Source organism: Cadophora gregata (genome assembly GCF_030347475.1).
Source record: "Cadophora gregata isolate MNR1 chromosome Unknown scaffold_7, whole genome shotgun sequence".
NCBI classification, from domain to species: Eukaryota; Fungi; Ascomycota; class Leotiomycetes; order Helotiales; family Ploettnerulaceae; genus Cadophora; species Cadophora gregata.
The window spans coordinates 196,811-218,113 of NW_026695930.1; the positions used below are offsets into that span (position 1 = coordinate 196,811).

The 21,303-nt window shown below is 50.1% G+C and overlaps 7 protein-coding genes across 8 annotated transcripts; 6 read left to right on the top strand and 1 right to left on the bottom strand.

The window, feature by feature from the left end:
- The first annotated feature begins 374 nt into the window (after nucleotides 1-374).
- ONS95_012842 (uncharacterized protein) lies at nucleotides 375-3,498 on the top strand. 2 transcript variants are annotated; one of them, XM_058506460.1, is made up of 5 exons: nucleotides 375-686; nucleotides 742-1,312; nucleotides 1,371-1,516; nucleotides 1,581-1,626; nucleotides 1,686-3,498. In XM_058506460.1, exons 2-5 carry the CDS (start codon nucleotides 845-847, stop codon nucleotides 3,114-3,116), a joined length of 2,091 nt encoding a protein of 696 aa, XP_058357188.1. In that variant the 5' UTR covers nucleotides 375-686; nucleotides 742-844; the 3' UTR covers nucleotides 3,117-3,498. The 2 variants fall into 2 exon arrangements, with proteins under 2 accessions (XP_058357188.1, XP_058357187.1); XM_058506459.1 differs by having other exon boundaries at nucleotides 375-1,516.
- Nucleotides 3,499-3,880: 382 nt separating this feature from the next.
- ONS95_012843 (uncharacterized protein) lies at nucleotides 3,881-4,420 on the top strand (the record flags this gene model as incomplete). Its single annotated transcript, XM_058506461.1, has 2 exons — nucleotides 3,881-4,075; nucleotides 4,127-4,420. 2 exons carry the CDS (start codon nucleotides 3,881-3,883, stop codon nucleotides 4,418-4,420), a joined length of 489 nt encoding a protein of 162 aa, XP_058357189.1.
- Nucleotides 4,421-4,814: 394 nt separating this feature from the next.
- ONS95_012844 (uncharacterized protein) lies at nucleotides 4,815-6,000 on the top strand (the record flags this gene model as incomplete). Its single annotated transcript, XM_058506462.1, has 6 exons — nucleotides 4,815-4,997; nucleotides 5,062-5,094; nucleotides 5,326-5,421; nucleotides 5,483-5,657; nucleotides 5,712-5,807; nucleotides 5,879-6,000. The coding sequence occupies 6 exons, from the start codon at nucleotides 4,815-4,817 to the stop codon at nucleotides 5,998-6,000; spliced, it is 705 nt and encodes a 234-aa protein (XP_058357190.1).
- Nucleotides 6,001-6,035: 35 nt separating this feature from the next.
- ONS95_012845 (uncharacterized protein) lies at nucleotides 6,036-7,093 on the top strand (the record flags this gene model as incomplete). The annotated part of the gene is made up of 2 exons (XM_058506463.1): nucleotides 6,036-6,381; nucleotides 6,435-7,093. The coding sequence occupies 2 exons, from the start codon at nucleotides 6,036-6,038 to the stop codon at nucleotides 7,091-7,093; spliced, it is 1,005 nt and encodes a 334-aa protein (XP_058357191.1).
- Nucleotides 7,094-7,989: 896 nt separating this feature from the next.
- ONS95_012846 (uncharacterized protein) lies at nucleotides 7,990-8,610 on the top strand (the record flags this gene model as incomplete). Its single annotated transcript, XM_058506464.1, has 1 exon — nucleotides 7,990-8,610. One exon carries the CDS (start codon nucleotides 7,990-7,992, stop codon nucleotides 8,608-8,610), a length of 621 nt encoding a protein of 206 aa, XP_058357192.1.
- Nucleotides 8,611-8,725: 115 nt separating this feature from the next.
- SEC16 (vesicle coat component) lies at nucleotides 8,726-15,698 on the bottom strand. The gene is made up of 3 exons (XM_058506465.1): nucleotides 15,439-15,698; nucleotides 9,801-15,344; nucleotides 8,726-9,740 (listed from the first exon to the last, which is right to left on the bottom strand). The coding sequence occupies exons 2-3, from the start codon at nucleotides 15,307-15,309 to the stop codon at nucleotides 9,049-9,051; spliced, it is 6,201 nt and encodes a 2,066-aa protein (XP_058357193.1). The 5' UTR covers nucleotides 15,310-15,344; nucleotides 15,439-15,698; the 3' UTR covers nucleotides 8,726-9,048.
- Nucleotides 15,699-15,823: 125 nt separating this feature from the next.
- NEO1 (putative aminophospholipid-translocase) lies at nucleotides 15,824-21,031 on the top strand. The gene has a single exon (XM_058506466.1). The coding sequence runs from the start codon at nucleotides 16,064-16,066 to the stop codon at nucleotides 20,015-20,017; it is 3,954 nt and encodes a 1,317-aa protein (XP_058357194.1). The 5' UTR covers nucleotides 15,824-16,063; the 3' UTR covers nucleotides 20,018-21,031.
- The last annotated feature ends 272 nt before the right edge of the window (nucleotides 21,032-21,303 follow it).

Below are 21,303 nucleotides of genomic sequence, written 5' to 3' on the forward strand. Positions count from 1 at the left end.
CTATAGGGTGCAGCGTGTTATATATTAAGAAATCATCGATCTACTAAAATCGAGATTTCTCAAGAAGTCTTAGCAGTTTGAAGCTGAAGGCTTAGTAAGCAGAGCCTCAAATCCTGTGTTTTCGACCCCCTCTTCTAACTTTATAAATAAAATACTACATACAAAATGCTTTAAGAGAAATAAAATTGAACAGGTTATTACTAAGTCCGCGTTTATAGCTTCTAATATAGAGGTGTTGTTGAGGTGTAATAATTCGAGGCGTTTTCCAGAGTTAGGTGAGGGCCAGAAAATCGCGAGGGCTGGCCCCGCAAAAATTGATACTAGTTACTGATATTGCTGTAAGCGACCAGCAACCGCTTCTTGGAAAAGCTTGACTGACATAAAGTTCCTGTACTGTAACTCAGGTTACCCCAACCCACGGTACCATCTCACATCCCTTGCCGCACTCAGCTTTCGCAACCGACCGAACGTGGCTGGATTCTGAAGAGCCCAGAATGAAGCCTGATCCACGACACGAGGGTGGCGGATCCTCTCACCAATTTTCAAGCATCAAATGCTTGTTTAGGGTTTAGCAGCCAATGTCTCGGTTGCGGGGGAATGGGATTAATGCAGCTTCTGAAGCGCCTGGAGAGAACGGGATAACCTCCCATGTCAAAGTATGGTATGGTCGGCAAACCTCAGCTGCAGTAAGAGACTATATGACATCCGAACCCCGAAAGAGAGTTGACGTGCGGTCTCAAGACTATGAGGTCAACAAAATCTCGACATTGATTGCACTGTTCATTATTTCTCTCTTTGTCTCTACCACTTGCATCCAAATCCAATTACAACCAACAGTCAAAGGATGGCTATACACACATCGCCCTCTTATCAAGCGACTGCACCGCCTTCCGATCCTCCTTCCGAGGAGAAACTCTCGACCACTGGTCTAGCAGGGCATCAGTCCACAAATGCTAAGGCGAAAGGCTCCAGGAGCACAGGCAGCATTATGATTCTTGGTACCGCTATCTTCGTACCATTCGTCGCCTTCTCAGTTGTCCTGCTGTATCTTGTATTTCGCAACCTCGTCGACAATCAGGCATCAGACTTTTCGCTACCAAATCTGATTAGCGGGCGCTCGAAAGACCTCCCAGGAGGATACTACCTCGTCGACTTCCCCGCTACTAAATTGATCTTCATTTCGTCGTGGAGCAATAGTCTCGCACCGCGGGCAGTAAGCCTCGCAACGGCACTATGGCTCTTCCCCGTGACAGCAAAGCTGGTGGAACGTTCTTTTAAGAACAAAAAGTCGAGCTTGCCAACTCAATATCAGGTATATGACATGATACGTGGACTTGCTGCTGCGGGGTCTTTTGCTCATGAATCTATAGTTTTCTATGCTGATCGGTCTGTCGTGGGCAAGTATGTCAGAGGGCTGGAAATTCATCAAGTATTCTTTCAGCGGTCGTTCTACGCCTAAAACGGTGCCGATGGTTGGCACTATGTTCCTGATCCTTCTGATCGGACAGATGATTGCGTAAGTTGCCTTGAAAAGTCTCGCTACGTCTAGAATCATGTAAACTCACGACATGGCACAACAGCTTCGCGATCTTTGCTATCGACGCGGTTCTTCACTTCACGACGGAGGTATGGAACATCCTGAAGCTGGTGCAATGGAATTGTTATACGTAGCTAACTTCAATCAGAGTGTTCCATACATTCGGACTTTTGAAAACTCGGGCTCCCTCTCCTCCTTCAGTCAAGGATTGGTTGGAATTTGTACGGGAGACCCTTCGATAATCCGAGCAGTTCCGAGTGCGCCGTGCACATACAATGTTGCAGCGACTGGAGAAGGCTTTTATGACGCTTCTGAAGTTTCGGCAACTCTCAACAATATATCCACCTCTCACCAGATCTTCAGCAGCATCTACGAGGTGGCGGGCAAGCCGACCGATCTGTTGCTTCTTGGACCGCCCCTTACCTCTGTTCCGAACAATTTGAGCTACCAGGCAAGTACAGTCGGTGTTGCCACGAGCTGTACGCCCGTAAGTCAACAATGCAGCCTCAAGGCCCCCTATGGCGCCAGCACTCCGTTCAACTGTAGCGACATCTTCTTCGGGGACCTCCAAATCCCCCAGGTAAACACAACCTCAACACTCTGGAGCGACTACTCAACTGGAAACTTCCTCTTTGGCGCCACATTCCAGGACGCCAACTTCAGCCAACCCTATACGAATTACAGTTTAGATGACACTTACCCAGCCACCGGCCCCATCACCATTAATCCCTTCTACATGGGCATCGCAGCCCGTGCCGCATTCGGCACCAATGTCAACATTCTAGAGAACGACCCGGATATCACCCTTCCAGTACACGGCGGCCTGGCCTTCGTTCTCGGCTGCGAAGTGCTCACCGTCAACGTGGCATACACATTCTTCAACAACAGCGTCGTGACCATCGACGCCGCCACCCCCGCCAACGGCACCTTAGCCTGGTACTTCAACAGCGTCATGGGCGCCGCGGGCTCACTGTCTCACGTCGCGCAAGGCATCGATATCGCAATTGCTGAGCCTACCGCAGCCAAACTCGCACGAGCTTGGTCGCGGTCGTACAGTCAGGAGGCGCTTTCTATTCTCGCCTCCGTGCATTCGGCAAGGCCAAACATCGCTGAGAGGTTCGTCGTCAGTTCGCTCGTCACTCGTGTCGCTCGGGGCCCTCTGCTCGCACTCGTGGCTCTGAATATGCTTTTTGCGTTGTTGGGAGCGGTGCTGGCTGTCTGGGCGGTCGTCAAGGACTCGCCGCGTGTGACGGCGGTGATGAGTGGATTGGGGGTGGAGGGGTTGGTGTCAGCGGCGTTTGCGGATGGAGAAAGAAAAGAGGGGGAAGGAGAAGGAGAGGTAGAAGGATCCGGCGATGCTGAAATTCCAGGTCGGCGAACCGACAAGTCGTTGAAGATAAATACTGCGACAGCAACAACTTCGGCTGTCCAGTTTCGAGGAGGGCAAAATCGTGGGATAGTGATGCGTGAAGGACCAGATCCCAAAGAAGACTTGAGGCATCGCTTGTTGAATGAAAGTAGAAAGATCGGGATAGAATCATTAGGCAGTGGAGAGTGGGTGACGCGGAGCGTGTCATAAGTTTCAAGTGTATCGGTCGGGCAAAGGCAAAGGAGGAGTAATGAGTATCGTTGTGAATAGTCGACTGAGGCTCACCGTGTCTACAGGAGTGTTGTTAGTCAATTCAAAAGAAGAATGTCTGCCCTGTGACTTTACTACGGGAAAAGGTGGATTCACGTCCAAGCTCGAATAGGACTTCCCGTCCATTATCATCACCTCCGCCGAAGATGATCTCGGAATTCTCCTTTCAAACCCCGCTATCTGCATTTTCTCTCTCCACATAAAGGTACCCTAGAGGCGCAGTCACGCGATCGTGTTCATTGGTCTTTTTGACAGCTGGCTTTCCCTGAAGATAAGATGGGGAAGAGGGTACGATTGTTCCATGAGAAGTCCGGGCGTCTTGGACGCCACATTTCTCTAATTTGAAGATCTCCCGGCACCAAAAACACCCCGCCAATCTCTCGTCATGTAAGACCCCCATTACCCCCAACCCCCACCCCCATTCACTTCAAGTCACGTTTTCCTTCCAATCCAGCTACATTTAATGACTCTCATGATAGGCAACCCAATACGATATAAAACTATTAAAAATCAACTACTAAAATACTGTGAAGTCGCCTGAAAGATGTCCAGGTAGTGCCTCGGCTTCGCCTCAATCGCACATCGGTTAAATCCCAAAGAAGCGCCAGCATCCACCCTACCTAAGAGGGGACTGGAGCCTGACATCTCCGTCTATTAATATTTATCTGAATCCCCTTCAAGTTCTCTATCTCTAACCATCCACCATGCGAGAATTGATCAACCTCCCGGTTGAGGTCACTACTCAAATATTTTCAGCATGCGATGACATTTCATTAGTCCTGGCACTCGCTGCATCATGCAAGAAACTCCACTCGGTCTGGCAGACCAACTCCTCAGTAATTGTATGGAGGTTAGGCATCACATCCAATATCAGATCCTTTGATATCGCATTGATGGCCGTAAGTCATCCCCAAATTCCAGGACGTAGAAAGCACTAAACCAAACCCCAGGTCCGCGCAACAGCACTCGTCCTAAAAGCCAGCCAGGCCAACCTGCCACCACCTGAATTCCCATCCATATACGCACTCAGCGGAAAAGCTCAATTGCCCACAGTGGATGAATTCAAAGAAGTATTGAACATGCAGCATCTAGTTCGCTGCGTCGAGCACATGTACTTCCACTCATCCATCGACAACGACACCCTCTTCGGAGGCTGCATGCTCCCATTATTGGTAATCCTACGCAGATGTGAGGACTTGCCTTTTGAAACAACCTCAATCATTAATGGCCTACCAAGGAAATGAAATTACTGCATTAGGCATTCAAAAAACACTTTTGGCTGAGGTAGGAGCGAACGGGTAGCTTGGCAGGAGGATGGCTGGCTCGGTGAGATTTCCCCGAATGTGCCCTCTCTAGGCAGTTGTGGTAGTCTCAAGATAGGAATGCATGCCACACGGACCTTAGCTTATGCATGAAATCGTCTCATTCCGTGTTGTTGCTACCTTGGCATTTACGGGCGCTGGTACGGAGGTCTGGGACAACAAGCCCCGGCTCCTCCGACTCCGATCCTGTTGGTCAGTGGCACGAACGGAGTGAAAGTCATCCGCCTGCCTTTAATATGTTGACTCAAAAGTAAGTTTATAATACAGCTACGCAGACTTCGCTGCATCAGTAAATCAACCAATTCGATCGACAGAGATGATTTCTTCCGAAGAAAAGGCACGCGAAACGGTCGACGAGGGGGGGATCTCGACGCCCATCGAGACCGAAGAGAAGAAACCTGAAGATGGATATTTGGAGGGCTACAAATTATGGGTGCTTGTCGCATGCTTGACGTTCGCAGGCTTTCTGCTCATGCTGGATGAGTCCATTATTTCTACAGTCTGTTCTCAACTGCCTTTTTCAATTTTAGTTGAGAAATACTAATGTCTTCTGATACATCCAGGCCATACCCCAAATCACCACTGACTTCGGATCGGTAAGACCTACCTGCATCTTTTCCAATTGCATCTCCTTGGAGATGTTGACATCTTCTCTCTGGATATATGAAAATGCCAATCCTGTGCCTTCACTTCAGCAGCATGGCAGCCACGCTGGAACTCTGCTACGCATGTTTTGATGTCTGCTTCTTGAAAGTCTTCAGCAGGCTGCCAGATCAGACGTTTGAAATGAAGACATAATTTTAGAATGTTACTAACATTTCTGGCAGCTGGACGATGTTGGATGGTACGGAACATCCTATCTTCTCACGAACTGTGCACTTCAACCGCTATCGGGGAAAATATACGGTGAATTCAATATCAAGGTACGATTATTTCTCACAATCACTCTTCCGAGGCCTATGAGCTAACTGATTGCTATTATAGAAAAGTTTCTTGACGTTCTTCTTCATTTTCGAACTCGGTTCCGCTCTTTCTGGCGCCGCCCAATCTGCCGAAATGTTGATAATCGGGCGAGCCGTAGCCGGCATCGGGGGCTCTGGTCTTCTCAACGGAGCTTACGGTATCATTCATGGGATTGCGCCAATCGAAAAACAACCTCGTTAGTCATCACTGGTCACATATCTCGGGGTCGAGCTAATGGATCGTCTTGTAGGACTACTCGGAATCATCATCGGGCTTTCCCTCTTAGGAATTCTGTCGGGCCCTCTCCTGGGGGGCCTTTTGACTGAGTTCGCTTCTTGGAGATGGTGTGAGTCTTGACGATACTCCTCCCTTTTGCATGTTGCGAAAAAAAGAAAACCGCTAAATGAAAACCCCCAGGCTTTTACATTAACATCCCTTCCGGTGGCCTAACAGCCTTCCTCCTTACCATCATCCATTTCCCAGGGGAGAAGAAAACCGCCGCCACGAGAAAACGATCATCCAACGACTACTCACTCTAGACTTGGTCGGATTCTTTATCTTCGCGCCAGCAACCATGATGCTCATCTTCGCGCTCGAATGGGGTGGAACAAAGTATGCTTGGAGCAGCGCCACAATCATTGGACTCTTCGTTGGCTTCGGTGCTACACTCATCGTCTTTGTCGTGTGGGAACATCACGTCGGTGCTGAGGCCATGATACCTCTTCACATCATACGCAGGCGTGTCATTTGGAGTAGTTGCTTGTACATGCTATTCTTCATTGGTTCAGCCCTAACAGCGATTTTCTACCTGCCGTTGTATTTCCAGACGGTACGCAATGCGTCACCAACGATGAGTGGTATAGATCTTCTACCTTCTATCATTGCCACTTCAATATTCAGCATTGTTGCTGGTGGACTAAGTAAGTTGCAGTTCCTGTCTCAAACAAGTATTTGGCGCTAATTGCTTCGTCAGCGGAGAAACTTGGATATTACACACCTTGGGCCATTTCTGGTTCGATTCTAGCAGCCATTGGCACTGGACTCTGTTCAATGTTCAATCCTAATACAAGCATCGGAGTTTGGATTGGGTTCCAAATCATCATGAGCGCTGGGCGAGGCCTTGGATTCCAGACCCCGATTATTGCTGTCCAGAATCACGCTTCGAAGGAAGAAATTTCGGTTGTCAACGCCCTTGTGGTTTTTGCACAATACCTCGGCGGGGCATTATTCTTGTCTCTGGATAAAAATGTGTTTACTAGCGCATTGAGACACTACCTTCATGTCCTCGCCCCCGAAGTCGAACCCGAATTAATCATCAATCTGGGTGCATTGGGCGTCAAACAAGTGCAGCCTGAAACGACGCAAAAAGCTGTTATCTTGGCCTACAGCAAGGCCATTGAGCGCAAGATGTACCTTGGAGCTGCGTCCGCTGCTTTTGGGTTGCTATTCGCTTTCGGAATGGGCTGGACTAATATCATCAAGAAAGCAGAAGCTGATAACTTGGCAAAGATGGAGGGGGAAGGAAAAGCCTCGGAGAAGTCAACGGAGTCTGGGAGTGCTCACGGCAGCAAAGAGGAAATGTCCTGCAATCTGCAATTGGTCAATCACTCGCAGGAGCACCGAAAGCTGTAGTCAAGATAAAATCCGGTGTACGAGGATGACCATCTGGCCAAAGGAACTATGTGACAACCTTAATATTAATGAGTTGTCGTCATGATGATAACGAAGCATATAAGTAGCAGCTGGAGCGTTTCTCTGCACTTGAAGGAGAAATGTTGGAGATGGCTGCGCCACCACTCACGTGACGATCCTCCCTCCCTGTGATTAGCTAGATTAAGTCAACCAGACAGAAACGTGAATACCGTTCATTATGCTTCTAATAGTCGACAATATTGGGCATACAGTCTATGCTGTTTCGTTAAGTAAGGGACTCTTAAATTAACTCAATATCGCCCATGACTTTGTCTATAAACTGACTTCAGATTCTTTCCTCACATATCTCCTCTCTAACTTCAACCGGATCTCTCAGAGACGCCAAAAAGACGAATCAATCACTATCAAACCTGAAACAGCAATCACTGTAGTGATTGTATTGATCACTATGACCAAGCTTTGTCCCTGCCACACTCTCCCTCGAAGCTGACTGGTTTTGTTTACTTTACTCGCTTAATTCCGCCCATGTCTGTGCGTCCGCGCTATCATTAATCACCTTCCCCCCTCTCATATCAGTCACTCTCCTTCTATCGCAATGTAAACTGTGTGTGTAGCCTCCTAAGTTAGCCACTGTACATTTAGAACCATAACCAGACATAAATATCTCCATTACAAATCTAGCTCCTTCTCATTCATTACCGCTGTCTCTACCATCCTCCCAAGTAATATCACCAAACATCAACATCTACACACAAGTCCATACACAATATTACACCCCCGTCAACCATAAAACCTAAGTCCCAAAGTCCAAATCCAAACCCTTCCTCACCACGCAAAAGCCCCATAAATCCCCGATAAACCCTCCCACCAAACAAATGCGCCTCCGCCTCGGCGCCCACTTCAACCGCCACCCCGCCCTCCACGGCCGCATCCACGCCAGCTTCTCATTCGGGCAGCGACCACGCCCTGCATTCGGCGGTGGGAGGGGCACCATGGGAGGAGGAGGTATCTACCAACATCTGCATAATACCCCTGCGCAAGGACATAGTATTAATGCGTGGATGAACCACGCTTCTGCGCATGGGGCGCCGGGGTCGAATCTGGGGCGTGGGAGTGTGGGGGGATTTGGAGGGAGAAGGTCTATGGGTGGGTTTGGGGGATATGGAGGGATGGGAGGGATGGGGATGGGTGGGTATGGAGGCTATGGAGGGATGGGAGGAATGAGCCAGTTTGGGGGCATGGGTGGTTATGGAGGCTATGGAGGGATGGGAGGGATGAGTCAGCTGGGAGGGATGGGGATGGGTGGCTATGGAGGTTATGGAGGAATGGGTGGGATGAGTCAGTTTGGAGGGTATGGAGGGTATGGAGGAATGGGAGGGTACAGCCGGTACGGAGGAGGACTCGGAGGGCTCGGTGGCTTTGGCGGAGGGATGGGCATGGGCTACGGAGGTTATGGTGCAGGAGTCAATGGGCGAGTGGGTTATCGAACTTTGTAGTTGGTAGTGAGAAGGAGAATTTCAAGCGTCAGGTTGCAAGCATGTTCAACCATCGACTTGAGATGAGTGAAAGGAGTGAGCTTTGAAATATGTTGAATCATGCTCCATTCAAGCACTGTGGTCCGATACTACACTCAGCAGATAAACAATACAGGAAGAAGAGACATAGAAGTAATGGCACAGTAGAAGGTACCTTAGAGGTAGAAAAGATTATCATATGATACACAAATTACAACGATGTACTACCCTCCAGCCAACCAAGGAACCGGCTCAACCAGCAGTCCATGCACGCGACGATCATCTAGATGGAATCCAGCCTGTGGTATAACGAACAGCCAGACCAAAACAGACCACATGGGAATCTATATTACACTCATTCTCCTCACCCTCCCACATTCAAAGCACCCAAAAACCTCATTACTCTCCAGCACAGGCACCTCACGCGCCCTTATCCCCCATAACATCAACATACCCGCGCCCCTTCTTCTTCGCACCCTTCTTCGCCGCACCACCGGCTCCATCCTTCCGACTCCTCGGCACCGGCGGTCCCAGCAAATCATCAATACTGCTCGCATTACTCATACCCGTGCCAGGGCGACTCGGCGGCCCACTACTCCTCAGACTACCATTCGACTGACTCCTGTTTATGAGCGGCGGCGCATTGAGATTCACGCTCCCGTCGTCACTCTGTGGTGAGGAGGAAACGAGATGGTGTGGTGAATGGGTATTATCGCTTACAGCACGCTGGGCCACCATTTGTGGCCCCATGCCGGGACCCATGTTGCCAGGTGTAGGGATTGGGCGGGGTACACTTGCTGGTGGACCGCCAGCTGCACCGTTACCTGTTGGCGGACCCATATTGACAGGTGCGCTGGCTGTTCGAGGTGGACCAGCAGCTCTTGGAGGAGGTGGTGTAGCACTCTTAGCTTGTGTGTCTTCTGCGCCGGCCTTCTTGTTGACCCAACGCTTGAGCTCCGGGTCGTAGTAGAAGGAGGACGCTTCACCTAATTTGGCGCGAATGGGCTTGTTGGGGTTGGCACCCATGTCCTGGGATTCTTTCTTTGCGCCACCAAACCAGCCACCGAGACCCCAGCCTTTCTTTGCGGGAGCAGCTTCTTTCGCTTTTTGAGCTGCGGGGATGGTGTTAGTATACCTGTGAGAGAGGAGCGGAATAGGATAAGAAGGCTTACCATCTGCTTCAGCTGCTTTCCGGAACGCCTCATCAGCTTCTTTGTCTTTCTCTGCCTTAGTCTTTTCACGAGGTGTGGAGGCAGGGGCGGCTTTGAGGCCAGGGATGTCATCATCATCGTCATCCATGAAGGACTTCTTCTTGGGACGAGGTTCGACTGGTGAATCTGGCTCATCATTCGGCTCATATGGGACATATCCGCTGGATGGGGGTTCGTAACCACCAGAATAAGGCTGGTACCCGCTGGACTGAGGCTCGTCGTTGGAAGGATCCTGATAGCTACTTGAAGCAGGAGGTTCGTAACCAGAAGTAGCTGAAGGATCGTAGCTACTTGTAGCAGGAGGTTCGTACGCGGATGTTGCAGGTGGGTCGTAGCTATTCGAGAGCGGAGAATCAAAACTTGACGTAGGCTGCTGATAAGAAGGCTCAGAGGGTGCGTATGAGGGCCGATGTCCATCAAAAGAATTGACAGCCTGCGGTGATGCGTACAGGTTTGCCGGAGGCTGCTCGGTAACTGGTGTCTGTGGAGTATGCCCGGAAGCAGATTCATATGGCGAGGAGTTGCCGAAGGGAGTATATGCTGATTGAGGAGTGAAGCTGGACCCTGTTTGGGGCGTGTAGCTGTTGGCGGGTGCGGGCTGACTATTTGGTCGATAATCGGACATCTGTCTCTGCGGCTCATATCGCTTGTACTCGCTGGAGGATCTCTCATCAAGCGACTGTCTTGGCTGTGATCCATACGATGTTCCAGTCTGGCCATCTTGATTGCCGTACGACGATGCCCCAGGAGCATACCTGGAACTTGCCTTGGTAATTGGAACAGGTGCGCTGCCATTAATGCCAGAACCTCCTGGGTATGAACCGTAAAGATCAGCATTGGATGGCGATCGGCTAATCGTCGGGGTTCCGCCAGCAATTCTTGAGAATGGCCCAATATCAGCTGCACCTCCAACTGAAGCGGCAGAAGCTGCGTCGGCCTCGTCACCCGCAACGAACTTGTTGAAGGTTGCCCATACGGAACCTTTTGCCTTATCAATGCTGGGCTTTGAGATCCATGACGAGTTCTCATCTTTGGGCGACTGTTTCAATCGTTTGCTCAGGTCCTCAAGCTCAGACACTAGTAAACCATGGTGATATGGTGACCGTCTTGTCTGGGACGTGATGGAAGCTGCGATCGCCTCGCAGTACTGCAGAGCTTTATCTCTGAACCCGTATTCTGCCAGAATTTTCGCGTGCTGCAGCTTGTAGATCGCAAGATGTGGGCTGGAAATCGCAATTGTCGAGGTACTTGATAGAGACATTCCATACTCGAAGACTTCACTCAGCAGAACTGGCTCCAGCTCTCTGTCAAAATCATACGGTTGTCTCAACTGGTCTGAACCAACAAGCACTATGCTTGCTTGAGGGTCATCAACCCCACCAAAGATTGACAAACTTCTTGCAAACAAGAAGCAGATATGAGCTGCCTCGGCTCTGCCATACCCAGACAGTAGCTTACCCAGAGCATTGAGCGCTTTGCTGTCATCGATGCTGCGGTTGCTGAGGACAAGCCCAAGTGTCTCCCGCCATCTGTCCAGACCATCAAGGGCGTCTTTTGAGGGGCCAGTACCATTTGATGTGCTGACCATCTGGAAACCAGCTCTTGCAGACGGAGGCACAAGCTCATCGATGCTCTCTTCAAAGTTGCCTGCAAAGATCTCGTAAAGAGCTGCAAGTGGTTCAACGTTGTCGCCTATGATCTTGACTTCTTTCTGGATGAACTCTTGGGCAACTTGTTTGTACAGTTCCTTTGATACCGTATTCGAGATGAGCATGGCGTGGGCCCAGAGTCTTTTATCAACTGCATCCCAAACTGCCTTCTCTCGCTCACCACGGAGCAAATGCTTTCGCAATTGATCTACAGCTGCAGGATCCACTGGGTCGGCTCTCGTTGTCGAGTTGGACGAGTGTGAGATTCCGGATAGGTCTGCGCCAGTCGCATAAAGTGGCGCAGAGGAGCTTTCATCATCATCAATACCGGGTGAGAGGACAGCGCGAACGGCTTTGTCAACCACAGATGTTCCTTCCAAAACTCCATCGTTTTCAATGAATACTTGAAGAATTTTCCATAGCAGAATCCGCTCTTCTACACGTTTGTCTTCATGCGACAAACTCGAGACTGTTCGAAGATAACTTGCGTTCTGCTCCAATATCTCAATTCCAGATGCAAGCCATGTCGAGACTTCCTTCTTCTTAGACTTGCCTTTCAACGGGCCAGGGAAACTCGCGAGGCGCTCTTGAAGGGGATCGAGGTCCTTGATATTCCGAATCTTCACAGTGCCAGGACTTCGAATAATCATAGCCTGGGAGTTCATACCATAACGAGGTATATCCTGTGGAAATGAAGTCATTATTGAACCACCTACGCCCCATGCAAAGACAGGAGCACCTCTCCATCTCTGCAATGGATCAATCTCTCGGCCGTCAGTTGGTGCGACGTAGTTGAGCCCTTGTGAGAATCCTCTGGTTCGTCCTTGTGAGGATGACGCTGGCACTGACTGATAGCTGTTATTGACTCTTGGTGATGCGGGTAATTCTACAGATGCTGGACGCTGATATGGGACCGAGCTGCTCATTTCCAGGCGCGGGCCAGCAAAAGCAGTTCCGGGAGACTGGGTTTGTGATCTTTGAGGTGGCACAAACGGCTGAGGTTGACCATGGGAAGATTGCTGAGGCATGTAATTCGTAGTAGATCGTTTTGGTGGAGAGCTCACTAGTCTAGATGCAAGATTCTGAGGAGGCGGTGTCTGTGATGGCCGGTGGGCCAGCGAAAGGTGTGGCGATGGGTTATATTGGCTCTGCAGTTCGCCGTAATTCCGTGTTGAGGTTGGAGAAATCTGACCTTCCTCCTCAACTTCTCTAGTTGGCGGCAAATGCTGATTCCTTAAACCAGACTCATAGCCAGAAGAACTTGTTCGGCGATCAAAACTACCCGATTCGGAGAACGAGCCATGCGATCGAAGTTCGTGACTTCTTTCGAAATGGGCTAGAGGACTCGAAGTTCGAGGTTGATGGGGAAGAATCGGTGCTGATTGTGGTGGTTGTGCATTTACAGGAGCTGCTGTATATGATTCTGTAGCCGGTTTCTGGATAGAAGGTGCAGGCGAGTATCGAGATTGAGCGACTGGAGGAGGAGCAGTCTGGCTGTGCTGCAGAGGTGGAGGCGCTGGAGAGTATCTGGATGCCACTGCTGGTACGGGTATGTTTCCACTCGGTAGTGACGCATATGGGCTTACACGTTCAGGCGCAACCAAGCCTTGCACTTGGGCTGGCTGCTGTGGTTGAACCGGCTGGTGCTGGACTAGCTGTTGGACGGGAGGTGGGCCATAAGAACTTCTAGGTGGACCTGTAGGAGGGGGTAGAACACCAGGTTGTCCATAAGGGCTTTGTAAAGGAGATGGAAGACCACTCGAATGTCTGACCGCAAGTTTTGGCTTGGACATTGGCAACTCCTCGAAAAATCCACTTTGCGTCTTTCGAACAGTCTTGGGCAGTTGCGCCTGAGCGCCTGGTTGCATTTGACTGGGTTGGGAGTAACTACTTGTAGGTGGAGATATTCCTGCTGAAGCGGCCCTAGGGGGAGGTGGAGGAGCTTGCATACTACTGCTCCTGGGAGGCGCCATTTCCGCTGAAGCGTGTGTTCGATTCATAGTCTGCATGCTGACCCTCTTTCTCGGCTTTACAACATCCATTGGGAGGTCGTAAGGCGAGGCGTAGCCACCTTTAGCTTTGTCTGCAAAGCTCTGTGCTTTTGGCATCTCTGGTCTCGGAGGCTGCGGTTGAAAGCTCGCCATTGATGACGACATGTAGGGGGAAACTGCAGCGGGTGTCAATGTCGATTTCGAGAGATCAGTCAACAAAGGTGCAGTAGGTGCATATGCGTTCTTAGGAGCCACGGGTGGCATTGCAACCGCACCGGGCGGTAGATACTTGTTACTACTGCTGGTCGGCCGTTTCGTTTGGGCGCCTCCAAGGATGTCAAATCCCACGACATGACTATTCGGTCCTGTAACAGGCGTGGGTATCGGGGGGCTCGTCTGCTGGCCGAAAAGGCTCTCGCCATTTTGGTCATTGTCCTCAAGAAAACCTTCATCATCACTGCCAAACACAGTAGCGGGGTCAAAACCTGCACTTTCCGTGGGCTCATTATCGTCTGGAAGCAGCTCATCATCATCTGGCAGAAGTTCATCATCGTCGTCTGCAAGGAATTCATCACCAGCCAAAGCTGCTTTCCATTTCGCGGCAAGATCTTCCTCACTCGCATGTAGATCTGTTTGCTCATGCACGGGAGAGTCTGGGTTGCCGAAGACAGCCGACAGAACTGTACTGGGCGATGCAGCGATTCCCCCACCAGTAGATCTTTCCAGGGAACTCTGGGAGCTTTCCATGGCATTTTCCTCTTGTATACTGTCGTGGATTTGCTCATGTGGCTGGTAATGTAGCGAATCTATAACATGCATGGTGGATTTTCTCTCCAAGTATGGTTCAGGTACCAATTCCTGGCTCTCGCCTCCTTTGGTGACCTGGGTAAAAAAGTCCTCCTCGCCTGCCTCGTCCGCAAATAGATCGTTCGAATTTGATTGCTCAGGCTGATATGTAGAATCCTCGTGTGTTTGGACCAAGGGAAGACCTTCTTCAAATCGGGCTTCTAGCTCTTCGTCCTGCTCGGGCCGTACATCTCCTCCATACGTCTGTCCATAGTCTGGTAGTCTCAGCTCATCATCATCCATGCCATGTGAAAAGTCCAGGTGACCCTCTTCCTGGCCCGACTTTTGAGCGAAGAATCCGGCCTCTGGATCGTTTTCTTCGTCCCCAAATAGATCTTCTGATACCTCCTGCTCAACCTCGTGGAGAATATCCTCAGCCTGGCTATGGGGAAGCGTCTGATCATGGCCAGATTCCACCGAATGTGCAGGCGGAACTTGGGGAAACGAGTTTGTGCGGTCTGACTTGGCCATGAACTTGAATGGGTCTGTATCAGTTCGTTGAGTATTCCATTGCGGATCCACATCGTCGTCCTCTCCCCAGTTGACCTCCTCTGAAACAGTCCGAGCAAAAGACATCGTACTGAGATGTTTATTCTCATGGTGGGGTCCTTCCGAGGGGAAATCGGCCTTGTCGATAGCTTCCGTACTTTGTTGTTCAGTGCCATTGTGCCATGGGCTCTCTTCCAGCTCAACTCCACCCGGGCTTGCCAAAGACGTTGCAAGCGCATTACGAAGATCCCCAAGCTCCGGATGATCATTGTTATCTTGCGGTACTTGTCCCTCGGCAGCAGGTATCTCTTCTACAGCTTCGACCTCCACTGGATTCGATGCGATGGGCGTTGGCTCTGACTTGTACTCAAAAGGAGGCTCGGATGTTGGGACCAGACTCGACGGGACCTCGGGCGCTGCTGTCGCAATTGTTTGTGGTGTTGAATTTGGCATAAAGGCTGGATGCCAGGATGCATGTGCCGACTCCGCCATCATGGCGCTGGTACGTGTTTGGGGAAAAGAACTGAATACTGAATCCAACCGTCAGCAGCTGTCCCAAAGTCCGTTCCATTGTCCTTCCACCACATCGTCATCAGAAAACAAAGGGGGCCGAGCCAGCCATACTTATACAAGGATATCCGCTAAAGAACAATCAGATTAGATAGTGATATGAGATGAAACTGAAGCCATTTGCTACAGTGAAGAAGATTTCATGGTCTTGCCGTGTCTGACAGGGCAGAGTATTGTAAGTGCGATGTTCGGGTCGGGATGCAAGGACCATTGGACTTTCGCGACAAGGCGACGGTTGAGGCCAGCTTTCGAGCTATGAGGCGCTACGGCAGCCAGGATTCACCACAGATACAAGGAGACCTGGTTGAATACAAACACGAAAGCTGAGGGAATAGATTGAGGACTTTACAAAGCTGTGCATGATTAGAGGGCAGCAATGTCCTTGGATGAGCACAATACTCTACATTAAACTTCTCAGCAATAGAAAGTGATTATATACTTATAATAAGTAATGCCATCTCGCCTCGGCTATGAAAAGGGGCAGCAACATTTCTACGGCGGACCAGGATCTATCTCTCAGCCAAAATAGCCACGTCCGCGTGTCAGTGGCTGAGGAAGACAAGGCTACAGTGAAGGACACCAGATGACAATCTGTACATATTGATCTCGACTCCTTGAACGCGACATTCCTTCCTCCTCACCCATCACCCCCCATACTCGTCCACCGCATCAATGAGGCATGTCGTCGAGCGCATACCATCAATCAAATGCCCCCAAATCACCAGCGGATGACTCGGACTCTGACCTCGACCTCGACATCCAGGAGCTTGACCCTATCACCACATCTAGTCCCTCGGGGCCCTCGTCGTCGCGCAGAGATCGCACACAAAAGGAAGAGAGGAGGACAGGTCATATACCATTACGGAATCTGCGTATGAGTGGGCTGCGAGGATTTGGCAAACGCAATAGAGGATATGGAGATCTGGGGCGGGATAGAGATGAGGATGCCCATGGCCTGTTGAACGATACACCGGATCTGGATGGGGCAAATCGATTATCTGCGGGCAGCTTCAACAGTGCTGAAGATGACGCGCCATTACTACCAGGAGGGAGCGGCCATCGAAGACGGCCCAGTATCGAGGCATTCAACAAGCTAGGATCGCATATTCGACTTCCCAGTTTCCTCTCGACTTCAGGATCTCAATCAGCGCCAGAAAATGAAGAGGAGCAGGAAGAGGAACATGATCCGGCCTCGTCCCGAACAGTCCATATTGGCACCTCTCAAACCTCGCGATTCCCTCCAAATGCCGTCTCCAATGCGAAATATACCCCTATCAGTTTCTTGCCGCGAACTTTGTATAACGAATTCTCTTTCTTCTTCAACATGTACTTTTTGCTCGTCGCGCTCTCGCAAGCGATTCCCCCTTTGCGGATTGGATACCTCTCGACCTACATCGTGCCGTTGGTCTTTGTTTTAGCGATTACATTGGGAAAGGAGGCTTGGGACGATATTGGACGGAGGAGGAGAGATACGGAGGCTAATTCGGAGGGCTATACGGTGTTGTGTTTTGATGAGCTGGGAGTGGGAAATAAGGACAGGTATCATGCGAAAAAGAAATTGAAGGGAAAGGGCAAGTTCAAGAAGAATTCGCTGGTCGAGCCGGACAGATTGTCCGATATTCAAGAAGAGGAAGAGAGTGCGGAAAGCGGAGGAAGGCGGCAATTGCCATCTTCGGAAGTGCGAGAAGTGATTCGAAAATCTCGAGATCTGAAAGTTGGTGATGTGTTGAAATTGGGCAAGGATCAACGAGTACCAGCCGATGTGGTGATTCTAAAGAGCTTCACAAACGAATCAACAGTAGCTGTAGAAGAGGAGGCCGACTTGCCCCCAGTACCTGAATCACTTCTGGTTGAGCCTATATCCGATCCCCCAATTGAGGAAACAAGTGTCACCATCGCAGATGCTCGGGAATCAACAGCGGAACTGGGGAGCACTCCTGCTGCTGATGCTGGAGGTGTGGGAGAGACGTTCATTCGAACTGACCAACTTGATGGTGAGACGGATTGGAAGCTTCGATTGGGTTCACCGCTCACTCAGGCTCTTGATCCGGCTGAATTCGTTCGGCTCAGAGTTGTCGCGGGAAAACCTGACAAGAAAGTGAACGAGTTTATTGGGACAGTGGAGTTGTTGCCCAAAGGTCGCAACGGGTATGATCCATATCTTCCGCGGCGATCTCCGCTCAACGACGAGGTCACCGTGGATGAGCCAACTTCAAATTCGGCTCCATTGACTATTGACAACACCGCTTGGTGTAACACTGTTCTCGCTTCGAATGCGACGACCTTGGCGGTAATCGTTTACACTGGACCTCAGACGAGATCCGCACTTTCGACCTCTGCTTCACGTTCCAAGACTGGCTTGCTTGAATACGAGATCAACTCCTTGACCAAGATCCTCTGTGCTCTCACACTCACATTATCCGTTGTCTTGGTAGCTTTGGAGGGATTCGAGCATGTCGAGGGTCGTGCCCCGTGGTATGTTAAGATCATGAGATTCTTGGTTCTCTTTTCGACCATCGTTCCCATCAGTCTGCGGGTCAATCTAGACATGGGAAAGAGTGTTTACTCGTGGTTCATCCAAAAGGATCCTGGAATTGCAGGAGCAGTCGTGAGAACGAGCACCATTCCAGAAGAATTAGGACGAATCGAATATCTCCTTAGTGACAAGACTGGAACTCTGACCCAGAATGAGATGGAGATGAAGAAGATTCACGTCGGAACTGTCTCATATGCCAACGAAGCAATGGATGAAGTTACTGCCTATGTCAAGCAAGGCTTTTCAGTTCCTGCCTCAACAGATCCCAATCAACCGCCGATGCTTATTACTCCTTCATCAACCTTCATGGCGTCTACTACAGTCACAGCTACCCGAACACGTCGAGAGATCGGAGCTCGTGTACGTGATGTTGTCTTAGCTTTGGCAATCTGCCATAATGTCACACCCACTGTTGAGGAAGAGAATGGTCATACATTTACCTCTTACCAAGCGTCTTCGCCGGATGAGATCGCCATCGTGAAATGGACGGAACTGGTTGGACTTAGATTGATCCATCGTGATCGAAAAGGTATGCTTCTACAGTCGGTCGATACAGGTAGACCTGTCGTTCGAGTCCGCATCCTGGAGGTCTTCCCTTTCACATCTGACGGAAAGAGAATGGGTATCATTGTCCAGTTTATGGATGGATCTGAGAAACCGGGAGTCACTAGCCCTGATGCCGGCGAGATCTGGTTCTACCAGAAGGGTGCAGATACCGTCATGACTTCAATCGTTGCTGCAAATGACTGGCTTGACGAGGAAACTGGTAATATGGCTCGAGAAGGTCTTCGAACCCTCGTCGTAGGCCGGAAACGTCTGTCTGTACAGCAGTACCGGGAATTTGCGGCCAACTTCAAAGAAGCCTCTGTGGCAATTAATGGTCGCGATGCAGGCATGGCTCGTGTAGTATCCCACTACCTTGAACGAGATCTCGAACTTCTCGGAGTTACTGGCGTCGAGGACAAGCTACAGAAAGATGTCAAGCCGTCTTTGGAACTTCTCCGCAATGCTGGCATCAAGATTTGGATGTTAACTGGCGACAAAGTCGAAACAGCACGCTGTGTAGCCGTTTCAGCCAAACTCGTCGCCAGAGGTCAATATATCCACACAATCGCCAAGCTCAAACGAAAAGACAACGCCCAAGACCACCTCGATTTCCTCCGCGGCAAGAAAGACTCCGCCCTTCTCATCGACGGCGAATCCCTCTCCCTCCTCCTAACCCACTTCCGCAACGACTTCATCAGCCTCGCCGTCCTTCTCCCTGCCGTAATCGCCTGCCGCTGTTCCCCCACCCAAAAAGCAGACATCGCCCACCTGATCCGCGACTTCACCAAGAAACGCATCTGCTGCATCGGCGACGGCGGCAACGACGTCTCCATGATCCAAGCCGCCGACGTAGGCGTCGGAATCGTCGGCAAAGAAGGCCGTCAAGCCTCCCTCGCCGCTGACTTCTCCATCACCCAGTTCTGCCACCTCACCAAACTCCTCGTCTGGCATGGTCGCAACTCATACAAACGCTCCGCCAAGCTCGCCCAGTTCGTCATCCACCGCGGACTCATCATCTCCGTCGCCCAAACTATGTACAGCATCGCCATCAAATTCGAGCCCGAAGGCCTGTATAAAGACTGGCTGCTGGTAGGATACGCTACAGTTTACACGATGGCGCCAGTGTTCTCTCTCGTGCTAGACAAGGACGTTGATGAGAACCTCGCAAACTTATACCCTGAACTCTACAAGGAGTTGACAACTGGCTCGTCCCTCTCATACCGCACCTTCTTCGTCTGGGTTGCAGTTTCCATCTACCAAGGTGGCATGATCCAAGGCCTCTCCCAAATCCTCACTGAAGTCGATGGGCCGCGCATGGTCTCCGTGTCCTTCACGGTACTCATCCTCAATGAATTGACTATGGTGGCGTTTGAGGTCACGACGTGGCATCCCATCATGATTGTTAGTCTTGTGGGCACGCTGCTGTTGTATTTGGGTAGTATACCGTTCTTGGGAGGGTATTTTGATCTGGGGTTTATTGTTACGCTGTATGTTTCCCCCTTTTACTTTCCCTTCCACTCTTTGACCTCATCTTCTCCGGCCAACTTGTGAATTCTTACTGACATTTACATCTAACAGTGGATTCATCTGGCGCGTTGCAGCCATCTCAGCAATCTCTCTCATCCCGCCGTATGCAGGGAAGTTGATAAGAAGGGCTATCAAACCACCGAGTTATCGGAAGGTGCAGGGGATATAAATTTTACCCGTAGCGATTCGAGGGGGATAGAATATGGTTGGGTGGAGCCTGTTTGGTAAGGTAGAGGATCAGGTTGAGTTGGATTCAGTTACAGCATAGCGAGGCGTTATTGCTCTTTACTTGTTTTTAAATTCACTGGTTTACAGCACTTCATATCAGGAGTAGGAGTAGAAATACTACTTCACTTCCTAGTTTTTCACTCCTAGCCACGTCTCCTGTGGTTTATATTTCTCCCTCTAGACTTGAATCTTCAGAAAAGAGGTAAGCAGGGGGGAAGAGTATAAATAAACCTCTCCTCTTCCTATTCCATCTCCTCCTCAGACATGATCAGAAACAAATCGCATGGAAACCCTTATGTCTGTTTGTCCTGTCCTGTTCTCTTAATTCATCAATGACTCGCTGAGATGTTCGAAGGTGGGTTCGAAGGTGGGTTCGATCTTTCATAGGCCACTACCCTTCGCAGACCGGAGGACACATTTTTGAAAAGTTTTGAAAACGGAAAAGCCCTCCTTTAGTTGATTGTTGATGGTGAGGATGACGATAAAGATGGAATGAAAGTGTACTTGGCAGTGACAATGACGATACACCTGTAGATGACAACGACACCCTCTTTCGTCTTTCACTCCAAGTCTTTCAAATCCCAAATTTAATCACTAATCTATTGTGAACCCACCTATTACTCGAAAAATACGCTCACAATTTTACCTTTATCTCTGCTCGAGTTGAGACCACAAGACCCCATGGCACACAATGCTTCCAGAACCTCGACGTCGATTATAGCTGCTGCGCTTGGTCTGATTTCCAAAATCGATACTCGGGGTGCGTGTGTATATATGTATGTGTGTGAGTGGGGGTTAGCTGGAGTAGTGGTTTCAGCGTGGTCGATAGTTTTCTCGTTCTTGGCAAAACGGGAACGAACGGCCGTTCCTTTATGCTAACCCTAAACGGACTGGCGTTCGTTTAAGCGATCTAGAACGGCCGTTGGTTGGTCAGATCTCCAACGGAACGGGGTCGTTTAACCCCGTTTTAGTATAGTTCCTACTAAGCCTTTTTCAGGCTTGAAACCTTAGCAAGATCACTTAGTAGGTACCTAAGGTAGGTTAGTCAGTGGAATGCAACTTACCCTCTATAGTATATAAAG

Excerpts from the sequence above, each read along its gene's own strand:
- ONS95_012842 (XM_058506460.1), top strand. The coding sequence starts at position 845 with ATGGCTATACACACATCGCCCTCTTATCAAGCGACTGCACCGCCTTCC. Across the intron at positions 1,313-1,370 it reads GCTTGCCAACTCAATATCAG|TTTTCTATGCTGATCGGTCT; the intron begins GTATATGACATG and ends ATGAATCTATAG. Across the intron at positions 1,517-1,580 it reads CTGATCGGACAGATGATTGC|CTTCGCGATCTTTGCTATCG; the intron begins GTAAGTTGCCTT and ends ATGGCACAACAG.
- SEC16 (XM_058506465.1), bottom strand. The coding sequence starts at position 15,309 with ATGATGGCGGAGTCGGCACATGCATCCTGGCATCCAGCCTTTATGCCA. Across the intron at positions 9,741-9,800 it reads GAAAGCAGCTGAAGCAGATG|CTCAAAAAGCGAAAGAAGCT; the intron begins GTAAGCCTTCTT and ends CCATCCCCGCAG.
- NEO1 (XM_058506466.1), top strand. The coding sequence starts at position 16,064 with ATGTCGTCGAGCGCATACCATCAATCAAATGCCCCCAAATCACCAGCG.